This window comes from Rhinatrema bivittatum, chromosome 8 (assembly GCF_901001135.1).
Source record: "Rhinatrema bivittatum chromosome 8, aRhiBiv1.1, whole genome shotgun sequence".
Lineage (NCBI taxonomy): Eukaryota > Metazoa > Chordata > Amphibia > Gymnophiona > Rhinatrematidae > Rhinatrema > Rhinatrema bivittatum.
In genome coordinates, this window is record NC_042622.1 from 139,047,804 (window position 1) to 139,071,127 (window position 23,324).

A 23,324-nucleotide genomic window follows, 5' to 3' on the forward strand; every position below is an offset into this window, starting at 1 on the left:
ATTCACCTTTATGAAAAATGGACTTTAATTTAATGGTTAAAGAATCAGTAAACTTTAATTTAATGCCCAGTGCCTTGTCCTGCCTGGTTTATCTCAGCATCTCACCTCTTGAGATGCAGCATCTAATACCACATAGGGCAAAACACTTATGCTTATGCCTGGGCCATAAGCGAGAGCTTCCCCGCCCCCCCCCCATCCCCCCCCAAAAAAAGGATTCCACCCTTGGGACAGAGACTGCCCATGGGACTTAACCCCCCGCCCCCCAGCAAGAGTTACATAGGCAAACAATAAATATTTTTAAATAAAATAATATGATGAAGACAGGGGATGTCTCAAACGCTCACACACATTCTCACTCACGCTCTCTGACACAAACATGCACATACACACACACACACACACAAATACTCTGTCATAAACATAGATTTTCAGATTTAGGAAATGTTATTGACACACTTGCAAGCAAGCTTCAGTTCACAACATGCAGGCGTGCATAGTCTGACTCAGAATACATGCACGCACACCCTTATACTGCTATCCATGGGCTTGCTCCGCAAGTACTTCCCACCCCCCTACCCCATCAGGCTGGCTATCAGTCGTGTGCTTGCTGCGAGCCCTTCTCCGTATCCTCCCTGAACAGTCACCAGCTCAGTTCCCTCTGTCCATGCTCAGCCAGTGGTCTCTCACAAAGAAGCATCACTAGGACGTATGCTGCTCTCAGTTTGTCATACTACTAATTTGATAATAAAAGTTGCAGTTTCTGTTTTTTTGTTTTTTGGGCTGGCTGTGATTGATTTTTTTCTCCTTCCAGCAGAGAGCTCAACCGTGACATCGTTGTATTTCTCTGCATATTTCGGGAAAGGAAAACTAAACTAGCAGAGCCTGGTTTTGTTTATTTTTTTATTTTTTGCCGTGCTGGGGAGGGGAGGAGGGTGTGGGAGTGCCAGATTCCTGGATGAAGGCTCAGAAAAGAAAACAATCCAGGATAAAATCAGACACTTGGACACCCTAGCTCCCACAGTGATGTCAGTTCATAGGGAAGAAGCCAAAAACACTTGCCCATACTTCAATTACTGTACCTTATTTAAATATGCTCAAAATCAATTATGCAGCCCCATTCCTTAAATAGTTACGGGAAGAAAGGAAAATTTAAATTAAAATGCTAGTGTAAAAAACACTCATTTCCTTGTAGACTGAAGAACATTGCTGTATTATAGCAACCTTCAGAACCACAGAAGTGGAGGAATGCAGTACTTGAGTTAAAAGCCAGGGTTAGAAGTGATAACAATAACCTATAGTCATATAACAGGAGCATGCACGCAAGCCTCACCTTCATACTTTCTCACAACAGACACACACAAAAGGCTCCTTCATTCTACACCTACCCAGAAGAATTCAATCCCAAGGATCATGGCTATAAATGTATGTGTGCAAGGGTCTCTGGGTTAGTTTGCAGACATCGTGCAGACACATGACAGAAAACTGTGCCATATTTGTCTTAGAGGACCAGTCAGAGGAGAAAGAGGTCAGGCGGCCACCCAATTGAATTCAGTGCCAGCAGAGGGAAACCAAAAAGGACAGATTTGCATTTTACCCTCATCCTGGCAGAAAGCGATAAGCATGTTGTTTTTGATGCTTTTTTTTTGTTCCTCTCTATAATAAATCAATTCTTTTGTTTGTATATTACTTATTGTGAGTTCCTGTATAAACAGTTGGGTAAACAGGGGTATATTGTCAAAGGGATTTTTTAGTGGTATTATCTGATTGAGTAAAAAGAACTTATTCCAGCTAGTTTTCATATTTTTCTCGAAGCATAAAAAAGTTGTTTTTAAATGTATTAAAACTGCATCTTTGATACTAATAGGAACTATGTGACTGGAGCACTGCTCTACATTAATCTTATGAAACGCAAATTTAATAATATTTGCATTAATCTAAAAAAGTGTATTGCATGCAACCTAGGGTGGCCAACTTGGGGCAGCCTAAAAGGAGGACACTCACCTCAAAAAGGGGGCTAAAATGCAGGATGAAAATTTGTACTAAATTTGTGTACATAATCAGCAAAATTGAATCTGAATATGCAAATATGCTTACATAGATGCATTATTACAAATTACTGTAATTTAAATAGAAATAGCCATTGTAGAAGAGACTGACCAAGTAATGCAGATTATAGCATATTCAGAATTCAGAGCTTACCATCTATGTGGGTTCCTTGCCCCATATCTTGCTCTCTACCCCCACTGCCTTCTTACTATCTATGGAGATACCCTGCTCCTTCCTCTCACTTCCCCCTGCATCCAACTCATCAGCTTTCTCTCTCTTCTACCTATCACCAGGTTTCTCAATCTCTCTCCTTCTCCTCGTGTCCAGCATAGGATCCTTGAGCCTCCCTTTGGCCAGCAGCTGGTACAGGTCCCCCCTCAGCAGCACCAGATCCTATTCTCCCACCTGTCTCTCCCTCTCCTCCTGCCCAGCAGCAGATCCCTTCCCCCAACCCTTCTCCATACCTAACACTGGGTCTTTCTCTGTCTCTGACACACACACACACACACACACATGTACAATCTTCCACTATTGCTCATCTACTCCCCCGCCTAAGCAGGCATTGCAGCAGTATTACATAAAGTTCTTGTGCTGGCTGTCAGCCCTTATCCAGCCTGCAGTAGCAATCTTCACCCCCACCTCTCCCCATACCCTGTTCTCCCACTCTCACATACGCTTGCTGGCTTTGTCCAGAGTGGGCCCCACTGCTCCTCTCCTCTGAGCTCAGGCTGGCTGTACACACATGGACACTGCTGCTTGCAATTTGTGTTGCAGATAATGAGCGCCCCACCCTCCTCTGCTAGACACCCTCACAGGAGCTTTCTCTGACTTCCCCCCTCCCTTTCAGAGACTTACTTGCTTTCTCCTTCACTACCTGTGTCCCAGGTAGCCCTGCTGACTTCTGGCCCTTCCCACCCACAACTGCACTCTACCCTGCTGTGCTGTCAGAATTTTTTTTTTTGGCAGGACAGAGGCAGAGAAAAAAAGAGGACTTTCTGTCCCAAAGGAGGACACATGAACACCCTAATCTGTGAATTTAATTCAGTTCTCCTTTAAGGGGGTGTCGTGCTGATGCACTCACCTAGCTGTCCTGGGTATGGCAGGACCTACAAAAAGAACTAGACACATCCCCTGAGGTTTTACTAGAGAGCTCTGTCACTTCTTAGATGACCTAAGCATTGAATTGTGGACCCCGATTCCCACAAATCAGGACTGAGAACATCATAAAAGCTGAACTTTAGCCCCTCTCTTGAGCAGGCAGCACAATGGTGAAGAGGATGTAGTTACTCTCTGGAGGCTTGCTGCTTCTGCTGAAAAACACTACCAGGCTGTACCAAAAGGTCACAAATTGCTACAGATCTCAGTTCTTGTTCTCCTGGGTCAAAAGGAAAACACTTAAAACATTCTTTCTCCCCTTCCTCCTCCCCTTCGCCTAAGAAATTCAGGAAGGAAATGCTTGCTAAAGGTTTCTTTAGAGAGGAAAAAAAAAGCAAACAAGGATAGCACTTGCAAGCGTCTTGAGTAAAACTCTATATATAGGAAGAGAGAACATGACTGCAAATAAAAGGACAAGGTGCATCTAGTCTGACCATTTTCTTTACCTACTAAAGTACCCCAGGATCTAACTTAATTTCTAATTTTATCATTAAGGATCCCGTGACCAAACTGAATAGGCTGTGTAGTCCTTACCTACCTCATGATAAAAGGAGTTGTATTATCAGTCAAGTTAACTTAAAAAAAAACCAAACCAAAGTCCTAATGAGGTCAATATTCAGTAAGCCACTGAGAGGCCAAGTTATCTGGCAAGGTGAGTGCATAAGCATGACACCTCCTTAAAGGAGAACTGAATTGAATTCACAGATAGAAAAATTAATCCACTTGCATTAGGATGTTCATATGTCTGCCTTTGGGACACACCATGAATTAGCAAATAGCACACGTAAAACAAATGGAAGAAAATTATTTTTCACTCAATGCACAATTAAGATATGGAATTCACTGACAAGAGTATGTGGTTAAGGCGGTTAGCTTATCTGGTTTAAAAAAAGGTTTGGACAAGTTCCTGGAGAAATCCATAAACTGCTATTAGTCAAGTTGATTTAGGAAATATCCACTGCTGGGATTTATTTAACGTTTGGGTACTTGCATCAAAAAAATTATTAGGGTACAAAAATCAAAATAAATTTCTAAAAACAAATGTCACTCAAACCAATATAAACTACCCAAACACAGTATCAGATATATCAAAGTGCAACAGTACAATCTACCATCTCTTGCCACACAATGGGCTTCAAATGGTGTCCAAAACAGCACCAAATTTTTCAGTCATTTGCTGGTTCAAGACAATTCTTAGAAATCTCCCCCCCCCCCCCCCAAATATTATCAATATCATATTATGTAAAAAAAATCATCTACTCTATACTTAGCTTGAGAGGCATAGCTATTTCGCCAGACTACATAGACCCATGTTTCAGCGGATTAATGCCTGCCTCAGGGAAACAAGTTACCTCACAAAGTTGTGCTCAGTCATCATTGCCTTTTATATCTTATTTTTGGGTACTTATTTATTTATTTATTTAAAATTCTTTTGATATACCGATGCTCAAGACTAGTGTCTTATCATACCGGTTTACATTGAAACAAGGGGTAACTAATTAACTAAGAAGATAAAGTTACAATGAACAAGGGGTCTACAGAGTGGGAGAGTTGAGATCAAAAGCACTTGCCAGGTACTTGCCAGGTACTTTTATCATGGATTGGCAACTTTTGGAAACAGGATGCTGGGCTTGATGGACCCACAGTCTGAACCCAGTTTGGCAATTATTTATTTATTTATTTATTTATTTCGGATTTTTATATACCGACATTCTCAATACAAGTATCGAATCAGGTCGGTTTACATAGAACAATAACTGTCGCAATAAAGGCGTTACATTAAACAGCGTTTCTTAACATAAGAGTAACATATAACATGTAAATATAAATATAAATAATACAACTTAAATATTACATAGACAATAATAATAATAATAATGATGATACTAACTCGTCAACAGGACGAGGATCAGTGTAAGGAATGTTTAAAGCGTGAATAAATATCTTTAATAATTAGAGGGATAGTCTAAATTGTGATGTGTTGGTACATAGACCTTGTTGAAGTGCAAAAATCCGAGTTATGCATGAATTAAAGAAGACTGATGAATCAGAGAAGGAGTCTTAAACAGGTGAGTTGTTCAGATCTGGCGTGGTTGGTTCTTGAGGGGAATATGGGTGATCGAGGATCTGATGTTGGACTATTTTCCTCTTTGACCGGTGTCTGAGTGATCTTGTGATTCTGTATAGGCTTGCCTGAAAAGCCACGTTTTTAGGTTTTTTTTAAAAGTTAGATGACAAGTCTCTTGGCATAGATCCGGCCGTAATGAGTTCCAGAGGGTGGGCCCAGCTGTGGAGAGTGCTCGTTTTGTTAGTGTAGTTTTGATCGGGGGAGCATATAAGGAACCTTTGTAGTTGTACCTGATGGGTCTTTGTGATATGTGAGGGCGGAGTTGTGAGATTAGATTTAGGTGTGCGATGCCCATGATATCCTTGTGGATCATTGATAATGTCTTGTAGGAGATTCTAGCTTTTATAGGAAGCCAGTGAAGGCTGTGAAGAATAGGTGTTATGTGGGCTCTTTTATATGTGTTAGTGAGTAGCCTTGCTGCGGCATTCTGCACCATCTGTAATGGTCTTGTGGATAAGGCTGGAAGACCTAGCAGTAGAGAGTTGCAATAATCTAGCTTAGACAGAATTATAGACTGGACTACTAACCGGAAGTCACTGAAGTGAAGAAGATGTTTAAGATTTTTTAGCACTTGGAGTTTGAAATAGCATTCTTTAGTTGTGTTGGTAATGAAGGATTTAAGGTTGAATTTGTTGTCGAGACGCACTCCCAGGTCTCTGAAGGAGGTGGGGTGGTTAATAGTTAGTTTTGAGAATTGTGTTGCGCTTTGGGAGTTGGTAAGGGTATTGTTTTCGTCTGGTGAGATGATGAGGATTTCTGTTTTGTTTGGATTAAGTATGAGGTTCAAGCTGGATAGCAGAGTGTTGATAGCCTGTAAGCAGTTATTCCAATGTGCCCAAGTTTTTTGCAGTGATTCTGTGATGGGCAAGAGAATCTGAATGCCATCAGCGAAAATATAATGTTTTAGCTTGAGGTTGGAGAGTAAGTGGCAGAGTGGAAGCAGGTAAATATTAAATAGCGTAGGTGAGAGAGATGATCCTTGAGGTACTCCTCGAGTTGATTTGATTTTTATGTTCTTACTGTAGCTGGATAACTTGTTCCAGATATTCTCTGGGATAAACATCCTACTGAATATCTCCGATTAAGGTTAACCAGCTACCTGAAGCCATATAACTTTAAACATTAACCAGCTATCTTTTGAATATGGCCGGTTAGGTTTAAAGCCTGATACTTCACTTTCAATGCATAGCCAGCATAGCTTTCTGATTCAATGGCAGGGGGAATGAAGAAAAGGGGATATATATATACAGACAACAACTAACAAGGACTGAATTACATAGTCTGAGTAAACAAATAAGCATGGGTGTAGCTTTCTTATTGCGGCGGTTACTACCCCTAACTAATTAAGCTAGATATTTCACTTTCATGCAGTTCCAACACTGCTCTCTACATTAATGGCGGGGGTGGAAGGGAAATAGAACCAAAAGGTTACTAAGGGCCAAGAGTAACATAAGTATGAGAGGGAAAAAAAAAAGTGCGAAAGCTTGCTGGGCAGACTGGATGGGCCATTTGGTCTTCTTCTGCCGTCATTTCTATATTTCTATGTTAAGTTATCTGGTTCCATGTGACCAGGTAACTTTAGCCTTAACCAGCCATATTCAAAAGAATATAGCCAATTAAGCTGCAGTTGAAAAAAAAAAAAAAAGCTTGCAAGCCTAGTGGCCTTTTCACTGCCCCCTCCACCTGAGCAAGTAATACATGTTCCTGCTGTGCTGCAACTGAACCCACTTCCCAAAACCCCTCACAGTCATCTTTAAATAAAAAAGTATAATTTAAAGGGCTGGTGCTGGCCTCCACTTTCCACTTCCCGATCCTGTGAAAATTCTGCAATAATGAACATTCCTGGGCCCTCCTCCCTCCCCACCCCAACCTTCCCAGTATCTTTACACTCTTCCTCTTCATCACGGATCACAGTAGCAAACTGGGTCCAGCACTTCCAGTAGTGACAAGGGAACTACTCTGGAAGTGCAATCCAAGATGAAGAGGAAGAGTGTAAAGGTACCAAAGAGGAAGAATATAAAGATTGTTCTCCCCCCCAGGGACCCAATCCCCCATCCCAAAGTCAAAAGGAAGTATCCCCTTCTCAACATCAAAATGAATAAGTCAACCAATTCCCCTTTCCTATGTGAAAATGAGTCCTCTCAGTCAGCAGCCCAATTCTCCCTCTCTTTTGATGTGAAAATGAATCCCTTCTCCTGACCTCTGAGGTATCCATCAGAATCTTCCTCCCACTCACCACTTATTCTGGAGAGGCCCTGTCTTCACTGGCACAAGGGATGCAAGAACCCTTTTGTTGGCAATGCCAAATGGCACTCAAGATTTCACAACTAACCTTCCCTACAACACTGCCTGTTAGGCTTGATCATAAGTGTCTCAGGATTTTTGGAGTTTGGGATCTTAATCTAGTGGTAACATTACTAAAACCCTAATAGTTGACTGCCTTAGCATGGAAAATAAGATTTAGAAATCCAGAGAGATCAGATTATCTTTTCAAGGTGATCTAGCTGAGTTGTGTCAGACTGGCAGTGTTGGGCTAGGTGATAGTCAGTCTAGGAAGACTATTTGGTACATCGCTTGAAATGACCGAAAAGGCACCAGTAGCAATTGTGCTTTTAGTTGTCTGCAAGCTTATGTTCACCAGCTCTGGCAATCTGAGAACTTTCAGAAGCAACCAGGTTACTATAATTTAACACTTTATTCATTTATATTTATTCCCGGTGTAACAGACACTATGGTCACATTACCATTAAGTCATGGGTATTCCTGTATGCAGGAAGCAGTTCAGGTTAGGTTAGAGAGTAGGGGAGATACTATTCACAGACCAGCCCCTCCCCTTGAGGGTGCTGGAGTGGCCACCTTCCTGGGTGGGGTAAACCAAGCTGCTTGCAACAACTTCAGTTGTTGAGTTAGGTGGAAGTGTTGGAGCCTTTGCCTTCATTGGTTTTTGGACCTTCCCTTGTACTATCTTCCTATCTTCCTGCAATTCCGGGGCAAGGTCGAGGGACCATCCCTTTCAGTCCACCCGGGCCTCTCCAGAGCATGGGGCACTGAGAACCCATGTTTGGGGCACCCAGGGATAAGGAAGACCTGCCCTTCAGAGGTGGTGACCTGAAGCAAGGATCAATTCCAGTGTTAAGATAAGTTTGTGGGATAAAGATTCATTTTGGTTAGAAGATCTGGGAGGAAGAGTTTTGCTGCCTGTTCTTACCCTGAGAAGGAACACTGAGAGCTGCTTATTCCAGGGGATCCCTCTCCAACTTGGGTTTTGAATACTGTTAGTGAGATCGAGAAGGACTGAGGAGAACTGTGAGTAAAATCAAATTTGAGTTACATCTGAAGACCCCCACTTGGAGGATTCACCGCTGGGAAGAGACACAGAGACAGTATAGATTTTTGGAGAGCTGGAAAGGGGTTTTCCATCCCAACAAGGATATCTCTGCCCACTTGGGAACCTCATTAATTCAAGCCCTAGATGGTAAGTGATTCTCTTGCACCTGGACAAACATAAAGAGACTTTTGCACAGATAGAGAATTGTAACAGCCACCTGTGGAAACCAAAGGAATTAAGTTGAATTGTGCCATTACTTCATCTGATTACCCATCAGCAAAAGCTTTAATTTTGGACACTAAACCAAAAGTCTTCCGTGTATTCTTTCTGGCACCCAGAGCATCCTCAGTGTTGGGAAATGTGTACCTCTTCCGTTGTCATATTGGGCACTGAAAGTAAATCTTTCCTCCCACCTACAAAGGATCCAGTCTTGGGGTAAAGAGTTAGCTGGTGAGTTGGTCCAGCCCTGAAGACAAGTAAATTCTTGAATGGTAGCAGTCAACACCTGGGGATGGGGATACAATGTGTAGGGCACTTTTGAAAACCATTTCTGCAGGAAATAGTAATTTGTGTATGTATCTGGCCATCTGAAAACTGCCCTCCCTCAGTTTGGCTACAATTACATTCATTGATCCACAACACATGTACTTTTAGCTGCATTTAGAACAGGTATTCCTTAGATTGTGTTTAGGTTGGGGAAGGAAAATAATGCACATAGATGGTATTTTCAAATCTACATGCATCATTTTCCATGTAAAAAGTACTCACATCAAACACAGGTGTAAAGTATCTATGACAAGTTTTAAAATGAAAATATGCATGCTCTTCCACTTTGAAAATTGATGCAAAGTCTGCAGGTAAAAAGTACCTGTGGACTTTGCACCAATGCTGATAGTTTAAAATTGTTCGTCCGTCCCCTCGCCACCACCACCAAAATCAGCCGACAGGTATATTGTTGGAAAATGCAGGATTTGAGGGCAGGAAAAAGTGTTAGTGTGGAGAGAGAACCATCCCAATAAAACTATCATATCTTAATAGGGCCTTATAAAAAATGTTTACACGGAGAACTGCAGCAATCTGATTGGAATTAGTCTGCCAAAGGAGAGGAAAAGCATTGTGCCATAACCGTGTGAGAATTCCCGAAAACTAGACTTATGCAGTCTTCTAAGTGCTTCTGGAAGACATGCATTTTTCCCCCTCGCTGCACAGTAATTGTTTTGCAGTGCTGGGTGATGGATGGTGGAGGCGGCTGTGTCTGGAAATATGCTCAGAAAGCTAAAAGGAAAGCCAAGTGGGCCCTTGCCAGCACTTCCTTCCTGTATCAGAGAGAGAGCGAGAGAGAAGCAGGCAAAAGCCTTGAGTTTTCTCCTACTCTGAGAAAAATGTAAGCATTCCAGCTCTTGATCCAAGAAACAAGACTTTAATCGTTCAGGAGATTAAAATATCCTTCCTCCCTCTTAGCTCGATAATGGGCCAACGTGGAGGCTGGTGTTGAAGGCTTGTAGAAACGTGCAAGATGGTTCTTAAGATAAAACTAGGACTATTGAGAACTAAAGAAATGAAAATAAAGGATCATACAGTTTGGGCAGCATAAAAAAAATAACAGATGAAGAATCAAAGAGAAATCCAGGCACAAAGAGAAAAAAGGAATAAATGAAGAATAAAATGATAGGGAAAGACAGTGTAAGAGGAACATAGAAAGGGGAGAGGATTTCTGTAATCTAATATTAGTCAGAGTCCAATCATCTTTCTTTTCTATCAAAACAGTGCTTAGAGTTAAAAGCAAATTTCCCAAATGTCAACAGTTAAAAATAAAAATTTGCATTCAATCATTGTGAACAGCCATTATTTCTATTTAGTACTTGTTCATCAATCAACAAATCAGAGTCAAAACTTAAGAGTATACAAAATAAGCAATAAAGAATGAGAGCAGCACTCAGAACATAACTCAAATTGCTTATGAAAAGTGTGTGGTGTGAATCGTCATAACATCCACGGAGCAGGGAGAAAACATTTTTACTTCTTAATTTCCAACAGTCGGGTCATATATAATCACAGATTCACACATATGAAATAGTTCATGCTTATTAAAAAACTTTCGAGAAACTTCATCAGGGGCTTAAACAGCACACTTTCAATACTTTATCATGGAAAACAAACATTTCAAAGCAGAAACACCCATAAGAAGAGACAAGCAAGATACAAGTAACTTTCACAGATACGCTGAACAACCATGTCAGGTGCATACTCGCCTCCTCTCTCTGTGTAATCACCCACTATACCTCCTCCCCCCACCTCCCTCCCCTCCTAATTATTTCGTTACATAAATGCTAAACAAAGCTCTAGGCCATTACATTGCTTGAAGATGAAGATTTTTTTGGATGGATATTGCCGCATTGGTGACCTTACATAGACAATTCAAACTTTAAACATATTCTCCTAAACCCGTAGAGTGACCACGCCCACATCTGACTTGTAGCTTGCATCATGCTAACATAATACTCTGCCACTGGGGACACTGTGCCATCAAAGTCTTGCCCCACTGATACTCGTGAATGTTGTTCTTTGCTTACGGGTCAAAGATCTCTGCAGTGTGATGATGTCCTGCTCCATACAAGAGCAGGATTCACTTATTTAAGATGCAGCACAACTTTCGGGGTAGTGAGCAGGCCAGATCCCTGCCATTAAAGCTGAAGACTTCACAGTCAACTCGTTTACGCTCTCACCCTCCATGCAGCGTAGTGGCAGGGATACTCACTGCGTATTTGTTGCGTCCCTCAGTCTTAGACGGCTTCGCCCCGTTTGCCTCACCTTGTTCACGGCTCCTCCCACTTACCTTGGGAAGATGGCTACCGTCGCGTCTGCAAGCCACCCTCTCCGGCGTCCCCGGAACGGCTATGGTGCTGCCTCCTGCCATGTTACTCCCAAGGGCCTACTACGGTGCGCGCGCTACCCACGTCTTTATTCCAGCATTGGTGCGAACCTCGGGGGGCGTCCCCCTCAAATGATGTCACGCCATCCGGGTATTTAGCCTTTACTTGTTTGCTAGCTCATTGAGTTAGCAAGGATTGTCTCGGCCGGTCTAAGCTACTGTGCCGCTTCCGTGCTGCTGCTGCTGGAAGGTCTCTCTCTGCCCTTCGGGATATTGACTAATCTGGGTACCTGCTCCTCGGGGGCCCTCTGCTTTATTTCAGGTGCCTTACAGGGATCAGGTATTCGCTCCTCGAGGGCCTGCTCTCCCTGCCTCGGTGCCAGTACCATCTACTTCAGCCTGGTGGAATCGCCTACCTACAGCTACCATCTAGTGAGTAATCTAACTCTCAGTCTGTCTCCTCCACAGCATTGCCTTGCTGGGAAACCTACACCAGAATTCCCTTTTACCAACGGGGTGAGAAAGGTTCCCTCTGCCGAGGGTCCCGAGACTGCTACATCCAGACTACCTCACTACTGCCACTTCTGGTGGTATCCATCAAGCTGAATAATAAAAGATCTGATTCTGTGTTTGTGCGTTCTGAGACTAGCCCAGTACTGTGGCTCCCCAGGGGGCCCCTCCCCGTGGGCGTGGTCATCTGCCACAGTACCCAGGAATCCACCCAAACACTTCTAAACTCTAACAGTATTCACCCACCCATGCTACATAGTAGCAAAAATACCCACTAGGTATCCTCTGCCTAGCCAGCATTTAATTTAGCACCTGCCATGCATCCCAAGGTCATGGTCAACCCCGTCCCCTTATGCTACACTGTTTGGCGGGAGCGTCTCCACCCTACTATGTGGCATCAAGAGTGTGCATTACATTATTCAAAAAAAAAGATCCACATATTCAGCTCTCAATGGCGTCTTTCAGCAGTGGAAGGAGACTGCGTTTAAAAAAAAAAAAGAATAGAAGAGGCATCACTCTGACATAAGCCTACGTGGACATATGACTGCATACGATAATACTCAGTTGAAAAGCATCACTTTTGACAATCAGTGGTTGCAATTCAAGTCTGTATACAGAACAAATATTGAAAGGTTGTGTCCCATCAAAAGAAAGCACCCCATTCAATTTCAAGATTAAGCCTCAAAGAGGTGACAGATTATAAAAGATAAATCGTCTGTTGCTCATACCAAAACAGGATTTTTACCTGGTCTCCCTGTCTCCAATCGTTCTTGATCTTTCAAGTACTGACTATTTTATATCAGCAATTTTATCTTTATTCTGCAGAAAATGAGCAATGGAAGCATGCACCTTGGCAGGATGGAGAAGGTAAATGAACTGAAGGAGAAGGGTAATAAGGCCTGTAAAGTTTATTTATTTATTTTATTTTTATTCTGCTTTGTCAGGCATTTCAAAGTGGATTACATTCAGGTACGCATTTCCCTGTCCCCAAAGGGCTTTTATTTCAAGGCATTTCTGTGTTATCTACACTGAAAATTATTTCTGGTCAGAAAGAGAATTCAGTCCTCCAGAACTTTGATTTGTAGGTTACAACAAACTCACCAATTAAGGCCAGGATCTGGACATTACAAAAGAAATAAAGGAAAGCTAACTGCCAGGTATGAATGAAAATTATCAAAGGATGCTGCTAACATTTATAAGCCACAAAGAGCAAAAGTCTAGTGATTTATAGCATTTTTATCACCAAGATGCAAAGGTAGAAATACATCCTTAAACTGTTAAAACCAATTTAGTTTATATGTTTAATCCAAAGGGTTTTTTGTTTGTTTTTTTAAAGGATGATCTTAAAAGAGAGAAAAAAAGGAAGCCATTAAGACATGCCCTGTGAAAAATTACACACTTGCTGTTGCTAGTTCCAGATTTTTCTCAGTGCTTTATATGGCCCTTACTACTAATTATAATATGATGGAAAATGGCAAAGTGTTGCGCGCCCCGTCCACACCCGGCCCGCGCACGGGCCTGCTCACCTCGCTAACTCCTCTGCAGGTCATGGGTCAGCCTCCCCAGTGGCAGCTGCGAGCTCCTCTAGGACTTGGCGTCCCGCGACGGCGGTCACCGGGCCTTCCACTGCGTACCAGACCTCACATCGGATTCAGCGTCTCCAGTGGTGTTGGCCACTCCCCTAAGTGCGCGTGCGAGGACCGCCCGGCCTCTTGTAGGGCCAGGGGCGGGTCCTAGCTCCGTGGCGCGCCCTGATTGATGGAATGATATAAGGAAGTCCCTGCCTGCACTTCCTTGCCTTGGCAATCGGGTCGGCACTGTATGTGTACTAGTTTGCCTCCGCGTTCACAGTCTTGTCTCAGTCTCGTTCCAGCATCCTACTGTTCCTGTGTCTGTCTTTTCATCTCCCCAGGTAGTACCCTTGGACTGTCTCTCTGGTACTGACCTCGGCCTGTTCCTTGACCTTCCTGTCTGCTGCCTGCATTCGGACCTCTGCCTGCCTTGTGTCCTCGTCTGACCTCCGGAACCTGACCTCTGCCTTGTTGACCACGTCTCCTGATTCTGGCTCTGTCCCTTGCCTTATCTATGCTGTTTGGGTCTTCCTTGCTTCTCCAGACCAACTGCATGAAGTCCGACCGCACTCCCTTGCTGTTCGTGGGCACACCTCTCTACTACCTCTCTGGGAGACCCTGCAAGGCCCACCTAAGTCCAAGCGGCCCGGATCTCTATGGGCTCCATCCGGGGGGACCACGGGCGTCCAGTGGTGAAGCTCATCCTAGCCTCTGTCTCCACCTGTGCTCTGCCCCCTGGGGGCAGGTGCTTCCTGGTCCCTACCAGGGAGCCGATCTCCACGGCTCCAGGACAAGGGTCCACCTCCAGGCGCAACACAAAGTACTGATTGATTAGACAGTACCTTGTGACCATACAAGCATTAACACAACCGATTTTTTATCTGTGTTCGGTTGTAATCCCCTGAGATTTGTGGATCAGTAGAATATAAATTTTTTTAAATAACTTAAAAATAAATATATTAAATAAATACTTAAATAGGTGGAGACACATGTAGTGTCAGGCACAAAATGAAGAAATGATTAACTTCTGTACCAGGGAGGTGTACAGAAGGCCTTTGCAGATGATGGCGACAAATCAAGCATTGCAATTTGTCAGGCATGTGGCAGTGTCAAAGTTCTTTAGTACGCAGTCAACATACCATGAGTTTCTGGTCAACAGAAAGCCAGTTTTAACAATGGCCAATGACATTATCCTTAGCTCATTCTGCACTGACCTGATGAAGGTAGCAGATATCTTAAAAGATAATCATAAATATATGAAAGGTGATGGATGATCAAAAGGGGTGGATGGGTAGGGAAGGGATGGAATGTTATAAAATGTTCGGCCAATGTTATGTATACTTGTTCAGTTGTTTCACATGTTACAGATATACAGGACTGTATGTGTCTTATGCTTGGTTTGGCCTTAATAAACCTTAAATGAAAAAAAAAAGAAATATATTGTTAGCCCAGTAAAAATGTGTCACCTACAACTCATTAACTGACTCATTTCTGTATATAATCAGAATAAAAATCAAGAGCAGAGGACAAAATGATTCATGCAGAATTACTAATTTCTTAAAGACAAAAGGATGCTAAGGGCCTGATTTATCAAGATCTTTTCCCCTAGACACAGATTAGGAAAAGAGCAGCATATGAGATGATTGTCTATAAAGGGAATGTTTGTTGGCACAAGTTTAAATATTAGAATTTGGTAACCACTGTTCACATATTGCAACCTTTTTGTAGCACTGTTATAATATCATCATCTAAGGTCACTCCCAATATATTTATTTGATTTATATTCCACTTTTCAGCCTGTAAACAGTTTCTCAAGGCAAACCATTGAAAGTAGGATACATTCACATTCTGCCTCTTTAATATACTGAAATAGGCAACCACAGAGAAAAGAGCTGCACTAGCAAGGAGGATACATTGACCAGGATAGGGGAATAACAGGAAGAAATGAAGAACAAATAGGAAAGAGAAAGACTGGGAAAGTAGGAGGAGAGAAACAGAGCATCACTGAGATAGTAAGTTGAGAAAGAGTGGGAGCCCATGAGAAATACAAAGGAGGAAGGTAGGAACACTTGGAAGGCACCAAGCAGCACAAAAGTGAATTACTTACTTGTAATGGTGGATCTCCAATGGACAGCAAAACGTCAGTCCTTATATGCGGGTTATATCATCAGATGGAGCCCAACACAGAACTTTGATTTAATCAGAACATAAGACTTGCTATACAGGGTCAGACCAAATGTCCATCAAGCCTAGTATCCTGTTTCCAACAATGGCCAAGCCAGGTTACAAGTACCTGGCAGGATCCCAAGAGATAGATTCCAAGCTGCTTATCCCAAGAATAAGCAGTGGATTTCTGCAATGCTACCTTAATAATGGTTAATGGACTTTTCCTCTAGGAAATTGTCCAAACTTTTTTTTAAACACAACTACACTAACATCTTTCACCACATCCTCTGGCAACAAATTCCAGAGCTTAATTGTGCATTGAGTAAAAAAAATATTTTCTCTTATTAGTTATAAATGTATTACCTAGTAACATCATCATGTATCCCCTAGTCTTTGTACTCTTCAAAAGAGTAAACTACTGATTAACATTTACTTGTTCCATTACACTTATTATTTTATAACATGGTTATTAGAAAAATGAGATTAATGTGAGTCGAGTAATTGCTATGAGTTCTCGTTAATGTCAACTGACGAATAAATAACTTGATCCAGGGACAAAGATACCAGTATGTGGTAGTACTTTTCTCCAGTTTCTGTGAAAAAAGTTTTGTCTGAAGTGTATGTTCATTATGGTTTTTACTATGTATGTATTTTTGTTCATCGCCTAGGCCTACTTTGTGTTAGGTGATCAATAAATGTTATGAAATGAAAAGAAATGAAATATCTCCCCTCAGCCATCTCTTCTCCAAGCTGAAGAGTCCTAACCTCTTTAGCCTTTTTTCATAGGAGAATTTTCCACTCCACTTATTTTCTTTTCTTTTTTGTTTTACAACTGCACCGGAGCTAGTTCTTTATTTGATTTTAAGCATTCTTTCAGCAAGTTCCATGTTCGCGGTCCAGTCACCATGATGCAGTGTGTTCTCTCATAGCCGACTGGCTGTCGGCGATATAAATAGAATTTGTTTTTACCGCGCAAGCGTGGCATTTGTTTTACTAACACCATGTTGTAGCATCTTTGGTGAGTATTGGTCTTCCATTAACCTTGGAGTTAAGATTATTTTCTGAGATTTGCTTGTGAGACATTTGTAAACTTTTTATACATTTTTTCGATGGCCTCCCAGGAACTGACACCAATTGGGTCAGTAATGCACTGACGAGCACATTGAGTCATTCCAGCAATGGTTCCAGAACGGAAAGTGCGGGCATCTGCACCATCTGTGCCACAGGTGCAATGCCCTGTAGAGCTCGTTCCACTGCCAGCTGGACTCTCCACTTCAGCTCCTCCTCAAAAGTTGACAATGCCAACACTGACTGGGAGGAAGGAGGGGTGGCCAGATCTTCCTTGAACCCTCAAGGTGAATAAGTGACTGGCACCAGGATCTGTAGAGTCCGTCCCAGACCCTCGGCATCAATGGAGGATTGGTACTCCTCACCACAGGGTTGCTTCAGGGGCACCACAGCATAAGCCAGCATCTCCCTGAGCCCAGCACCGTGCATCGAAGGTGACAGATGCCGATGCTTCCTCGGCGTCCCTCGGTGCTTGGCCCGGTCTTTCCCTAGTGCCAAGATCTATGACAACGAACCCAATGTCTTTGACCTGGAAGAAACCAACAGGGGATGGTCTCCAGCGCCCCTATCCTCTGGCAGCATTGACAGAACCAAAGGACATCCCAATGTTGAAGTCGTGGCTCCAAAGTCCATCAGTGTACATGCCACTGATGCAGATGGCTCAGACTTCCTAGAGCCGAAGATTGTCTCCATCTTATCGAGTTGAGTGCAACATCCATTAGGAGTCATCTGGACACACATGTGGCAATCCCAGATGTCATGCGATGCCCCCAGGCAGAGGACACATATTTCGTGAGGGTCCATGATGGATATGGTCCTTGGGGGCATTGACAGAAACTGAACGAGGCCACGATGAACAAAAAAACGGGATAAAACGAAAGCGGCAGGCACTGAGGCACTGTTGCCTTCAGGGGGAACGGAAGTGAAAATAAACTTACCGAGAACGCCAAAAAACTTTACTAAGGAGCCTACTGTGAGGAACCGAGAGGGATCCGGCATCAATAAGAACAAAAGAAATTGCCATGCTGGGTCAGACCAAGGGTCCATCAAGCCCAGTATCCTGTTTCCAACAGAGGCCAAACCAGGACACAAGTACCTGGCAAGTACCCAAACTTAATCATGAGGCAAAAGCTTTGCGGAAAAAAAGAGACTGAAGTGGGAACCTGTGTGAACGCGTGGTATAGGGCATGCTGGGTATGCTCAGTGTGCCTAGTCAAAGTTCCAGAAACTTTGACATAAGTTTTCCGTGCCAGGCTCCATCCAATGATGCCACCCATGTGTGAGGACTACCTTTCTGTTTGTCCCTAGGTAAATGCTGGATTCAATTGAACTGAGAACAAAAAGGGAGCAGAAAAATATTGCTGGGCCAGAAAACAAAATGAAAGAAAATTATATCTTCCAATATTCACTGCTACAATCCATCCCATCGCTTATGCTCAGTGATGTTTTTCAATAATCCTAAATTCTATTATTGTTGCTCAACCCAGAAATAAAGAAAATCTTTTTGCATTAAACTAATATTTTTACAAATTTTATATTCATACAAAATAGGAAAGATTGCTTTTTAAGTTTGATCACAAACTTCAGACCTAGATAAGCATAACGTTGATGTCTTGTAAAAGTCTGGCTCTTTTGTTTTTTTGCAAATTTCATTTCACAGAATAGTTGGCCATGTAGGGGACAATTTTCAAACAACCTACATAAGAAAAGTCAGCAAAAATGCATGTAGATTACATCAATTTTCAGAGCAGACTTGCACACAATGCACTTTGAAAATTATTCCACCAAATCTCTCTGAACAAGTTACACCTGCTAAAATGCACACACAAACTTTCCCTGCAGATTTACTTACATATTTTATAAAATCCAAAAGTATGCATGTAAGTGCAAACCCTCCCCAATTATAACCCCCTCCTTCCCCAACTACACCCCCCCCCACACACACACACACACCTTAGGAAAGCATCAGTTCAATCTGGGTACACTATGGGCCAGATTTTCAAAGCCTTACGCATGTAGGTGGGGTTATGCACACAGGGCCTATTTTAAAAAAGGCCTGGTGACACGCATAAAGCCCCAGGACATATCTAAGTCCCAGGGCTTTGGGAAAGGGGAGGGGGCGGGGCAGAGCTAGAGTCCCCAGCACAGTGGCCATTTGCCGATGTGCCGAGGGATCGCATGCCGGCTGGGTGCCGGCGTGCGCAACCTGCGCCAGCTTGAAGCAGGCGCAAAAGGTAAGATAACTTTTTTTGGGAGGGGGTTAGGATAGGGCTAGGGGGTGGGAAGGGGTAGGAAGGCTAGATTAGTGGGTAGGGAAGTTCCCTCCCAGGCCAATCTTAAATTAGAGCAGCCTGGGAGGAAATGAGGGAAAGCCGAGGACGTCGGCGCGCACAAGTTGCACTAATGTGCACCCCCTTGCGCACGCTGACCCCCGATTTTATAACATACGCGCACATGTTATAAAATCGGGCGTCCATGTGCGAGCGCCGAGTAGCGCACGCACATGTATGCCCACGCATAATTTTTAAAATCTACCCCTTAGTGTGAAAATAACATGCCACAAGTCTACCTGCACATCGGGCAGTTAATTTTGTAAAAGGCCATTTCTGCGTCTAAAACACAGCTATACCCATAGAAGTCCCTTTGAAAATTATATTCATATTTAAGAGAAACTGTAGTTCTAGCCAATGCATGTATTAAAAAAAACCACTAACAGGTTTCTGAGATACTGTGTATTATGTAGATATATCCAAAAATGACCAATCTTTGCACATTATAACACTGGAAATGTTTTAAGAGGCAAATAAACTTAAACAGGAACAGCAGAATATTGAAGAAAAAAGTGAAAAACAATTCTTAGTTTTTTCTAATCAACTGAGACAACATTTTTCCTGATTAAAGAATGTGTAGCCTTTCTGTAGTGGCTTTCAATGCAAAAAATAGCATCAGAGGCCCAGGAAACCTACCACCAGTTTTGCTTCTCAAGCTGCACTCTCGATCCATTGCCTCTAAACTATCACCAGTTTCACAGGACATTTCACGTTTCACAGCCAAAGCGACTCACTCCTGAAAGAGAGAATGAAAGAATTATCCACTTGGATAGCTAAAGCCATTCATTCCAAGATTTAGATGGCAAATATGAAGGGTGGCAAAATCTAGAGCCTGAAATCTACTCTGTTGCTCCAGAATAATAGCAATCACAACACAATAAGGGATCCTTTAGTTTGTCTTTCATACATGATATGGACTTTTACTATTTGTAAATATTTAATTACAAGTTTTTAGTTACATATCAAAACATCAATAAATACATATACCTTTTTCCAAATTTTACCATATAACACTCAGGACATTTGTTATGTATACATAGTCACCCACAATACAATACCATTCAAATTACCCCTAAAACTAATTCTCATTCATTCATGCATTCAAAAACATCCCTATACGGGAAATCTTAAAATACATACCCTCCCCCAATTACAATTATTTGTTTATTGTTACAACATATAGTACCATCAATACATTTTATTTATTTATTTATTTATTTAGATTCCGCTTTTTATACTTTTTTCAGCGCTTCAAAGTGGATTACATTCAAATACTGTAGGTATTTCCCTATCCCCAGAGGGCTTACAATCTAAGTTTGTACCTGAGGCAATGGAGGGTAAAGTGACTCCAAGGTCACAAGGAGCAACAGCAGGACTCACATATCCCCCTTTTTCCTATTACAATCACTTATATTAAATACATCAAATGCATAACATCACATTCCACATATTTCATCAAGTGCATATCTTCACATTCCCTACAAGGACCCTTGTTTCGCCTAGCGCGACTTCCTCAGGGGTTATTTTATCAATGCTCTTCATAAACCGCTCTTTATTCCCTTGGTAATGAATGTTATACCTCCGATCACAATTTCCCCGTCATTATCATCAAGTGTCCACAAGTATCCTATATTATTAAAATATCAAAACAGCATCATAACCCACCATACCATGTATTTCCACTACAATCAACTATGTATAATCAACTCAGAATAATCAAGTATATACCAACTTATGGCTGCCTATAATAATCCTTTAGCACCCATCTCTTCACGGAACCGGCATCACAATTCCTCCGAATATCATGGATTTTTTTTTACCATTCCTCAATTCTACAACGGTCTCTCTTCACGGAATATCATACATTTTTACCACTCCTTGTTTCTACAATGATCTCTCTTCATGGACCAGACTTCATAATTCCTCTGAATATCACAGCTTTTTACTACTCCTTGATTCTATAATGACATGCAACATATCATATACTAACTTTTAATACATTTACATCCTTTAAACTCATACATTCCCTGCTCTTACCCACTTACATCTTACGAAATTGTTCCGTTATCCATTACTCCTCCATTGTCCAGATATCCACCATTATTTCACCTTCAAAAATATATTAATAATGAATTTATTCTCCTTACCTCACCTAAAATCGTGAGTTTATGATGAACCAAATTAATTACTAACACCAGTATCCAAGACGCCTTTATCCAATGGTTCACCAAGCCGGAAGGAGAATTACCTCCCTCCAGATTTGAACCACCTTATATATCCATTACACACCGCCCCTGGCTTCTCTTGACCAATCAAATCTATTCTCTTACCACACACCTCCAATGTCAGACGTCTCCAAGCGTCTATTCCTATTCATCAAGATAAGCTCTCCCTTTTCGTTCTCTCAGCCAATCAAGCTCCTGTCTTCTCTTAACCAATCAAATCTATTCCCTTACCACACACCTCCAACGTCAGACGTCTCCAAGCATCTATTCCTATTCATCAAGATAAGCTCTCCCTTTTCGTTCTCTCAGCCAATCAAGCTCAATGTTCAAACATACACACCCTCTATTCATCACGTCACCTCACGTATATTCTCCACTCATCACAGTGGCCATCCAACCCAATATGACTCATCCTCCTATACATTATTCAACCACTCAAAACCACTCTACAGCACATGCAACTCATACTCATCACCTAACCCTACATATTTACCCCACTCATCACAGTGAACCTCCTACTCAATATAACTCCTCCTCCAATTCATTCTCTCAACCAATCCAAACCAAAATTCAACACACACCTCTTACTTATCTCCTTACCTATTTTATCCGCTCATCGCAAAACCATCCTACTCAATATAACTCCTCACATATAGTATCACCCATTCAACCACATTTATAAGATGTAAGTGGATAAGAGCAGGGAATGTATGAGTTTACGCACATCAATGTGCCCCCATGCGCTGGTCTGAAAGTTACCATATTAATTAACAATCTCTCTCTGAAGAACTGCTTTGGCAGGCTCCCAAAAAAGAGATGGATTCTGCTAATGTTGTTGATTGAAATACATTCTTTCCATTTTTAATATACATAAATGTGAACATGTTTGTCACAAAAGAGGAAAGAAGAGAAACGCCATTTTGGTCTAGCAGTTACATGACCAAAGTTTTCCAGGGATAACCACACCAAAGAATAATTAGAAATTACAATTGGACCTAGTTTTACCTCAGAAACTTTGGAAAACAGAGATTGAGAAAGAAGAATATCAAGTCTTGAACTACCATGACCCCCCATGTGTGTAGTCTTATAGTCTCTTTCTAAAGGGTGTAAGATCCACCAAGTATTAATTAAATCAAGAGTATGACGTAGATAAGATATGCCCTGAAGTCTATATTGTTTCTTTGCCACTGTAAACTTACTCTTATCCAACAATTCATCATGCGCACAATTTAAATCCCCGCCCATCAAAATTGAAGAAACCCCCAAACCACCCACAAGTTGAGATTTTGAAAAAAAGAATGGGAATAGATATTAAGGCATACTGTTACATAACAAGAGTTTACCATATAAAATACCATGTAAAAGAAGAAAGCAACCCTGAGGATCAGTAACAATTAAATGAAAGGATATGGTCTTGCCTATCAACTTTTGAGTTGTGGTCACCCTGAGATTGCTGTTGATTAGCAGAGGGTGAGGGAGGAGGGGGAAGAAATGGAATAATATGTATCAGCTTTCTCTGTTCCACCGCGCACCCCCCCCCCCCCCCCCCAACGAATCCACAATTTCATTTTCTCCCACCGTTCACCAGTCCTCCCTCACTTCCTTTTCGTCTCTACCTGACCCCAGCACTCTCTTTGCTATCTCTCCTATAAGTTTCAGCTCCATGACTTATGCATCCTCACTCTACCCTTAGCTGAGTGATTCCCAAGTCCTGGAATCACAGCTGCAGACTGAGCTTTGTGTGTATTGCAGCCCCTCTCCAGTTTCTCTCCTACATGCTTCTTACAGTGTCTACGGCAGGCTCGCCCCACTTCTCCTGTTCTCTGCAGGCTTACTGAGGAAGGGGAGTGACTGAGCTGTATACAGAGAGGCCCTGAGATTTCTAGTGTTTCCCCTGAGACCCTGTAATTGATGCAAATTCCGAG

General features: G+C 42.1%; 1 protein-coding gene across 1 annotated transcript in view; it reads right to left on the reverse strand.

Annotated features, from left to right (window-relative positions):
- The window catches only part of EXD3 (exonuclease 3'-5' domain containing 3), a 999,700-nt gene that overhangs the window by 769,392 nt on the left and 206,984 nt on the right, over positions 1-23,324 (reverse strand). Inside the window, 1 exon segment of the mRNA XM_029613511.1 lies at positions 19,811-19,910. Coding sequence (XP_029469371.1) covers positions 19,811-19,880 — 70 coding nt within the window. The 5' untranslated portion in view covers positions 19,881-19,910.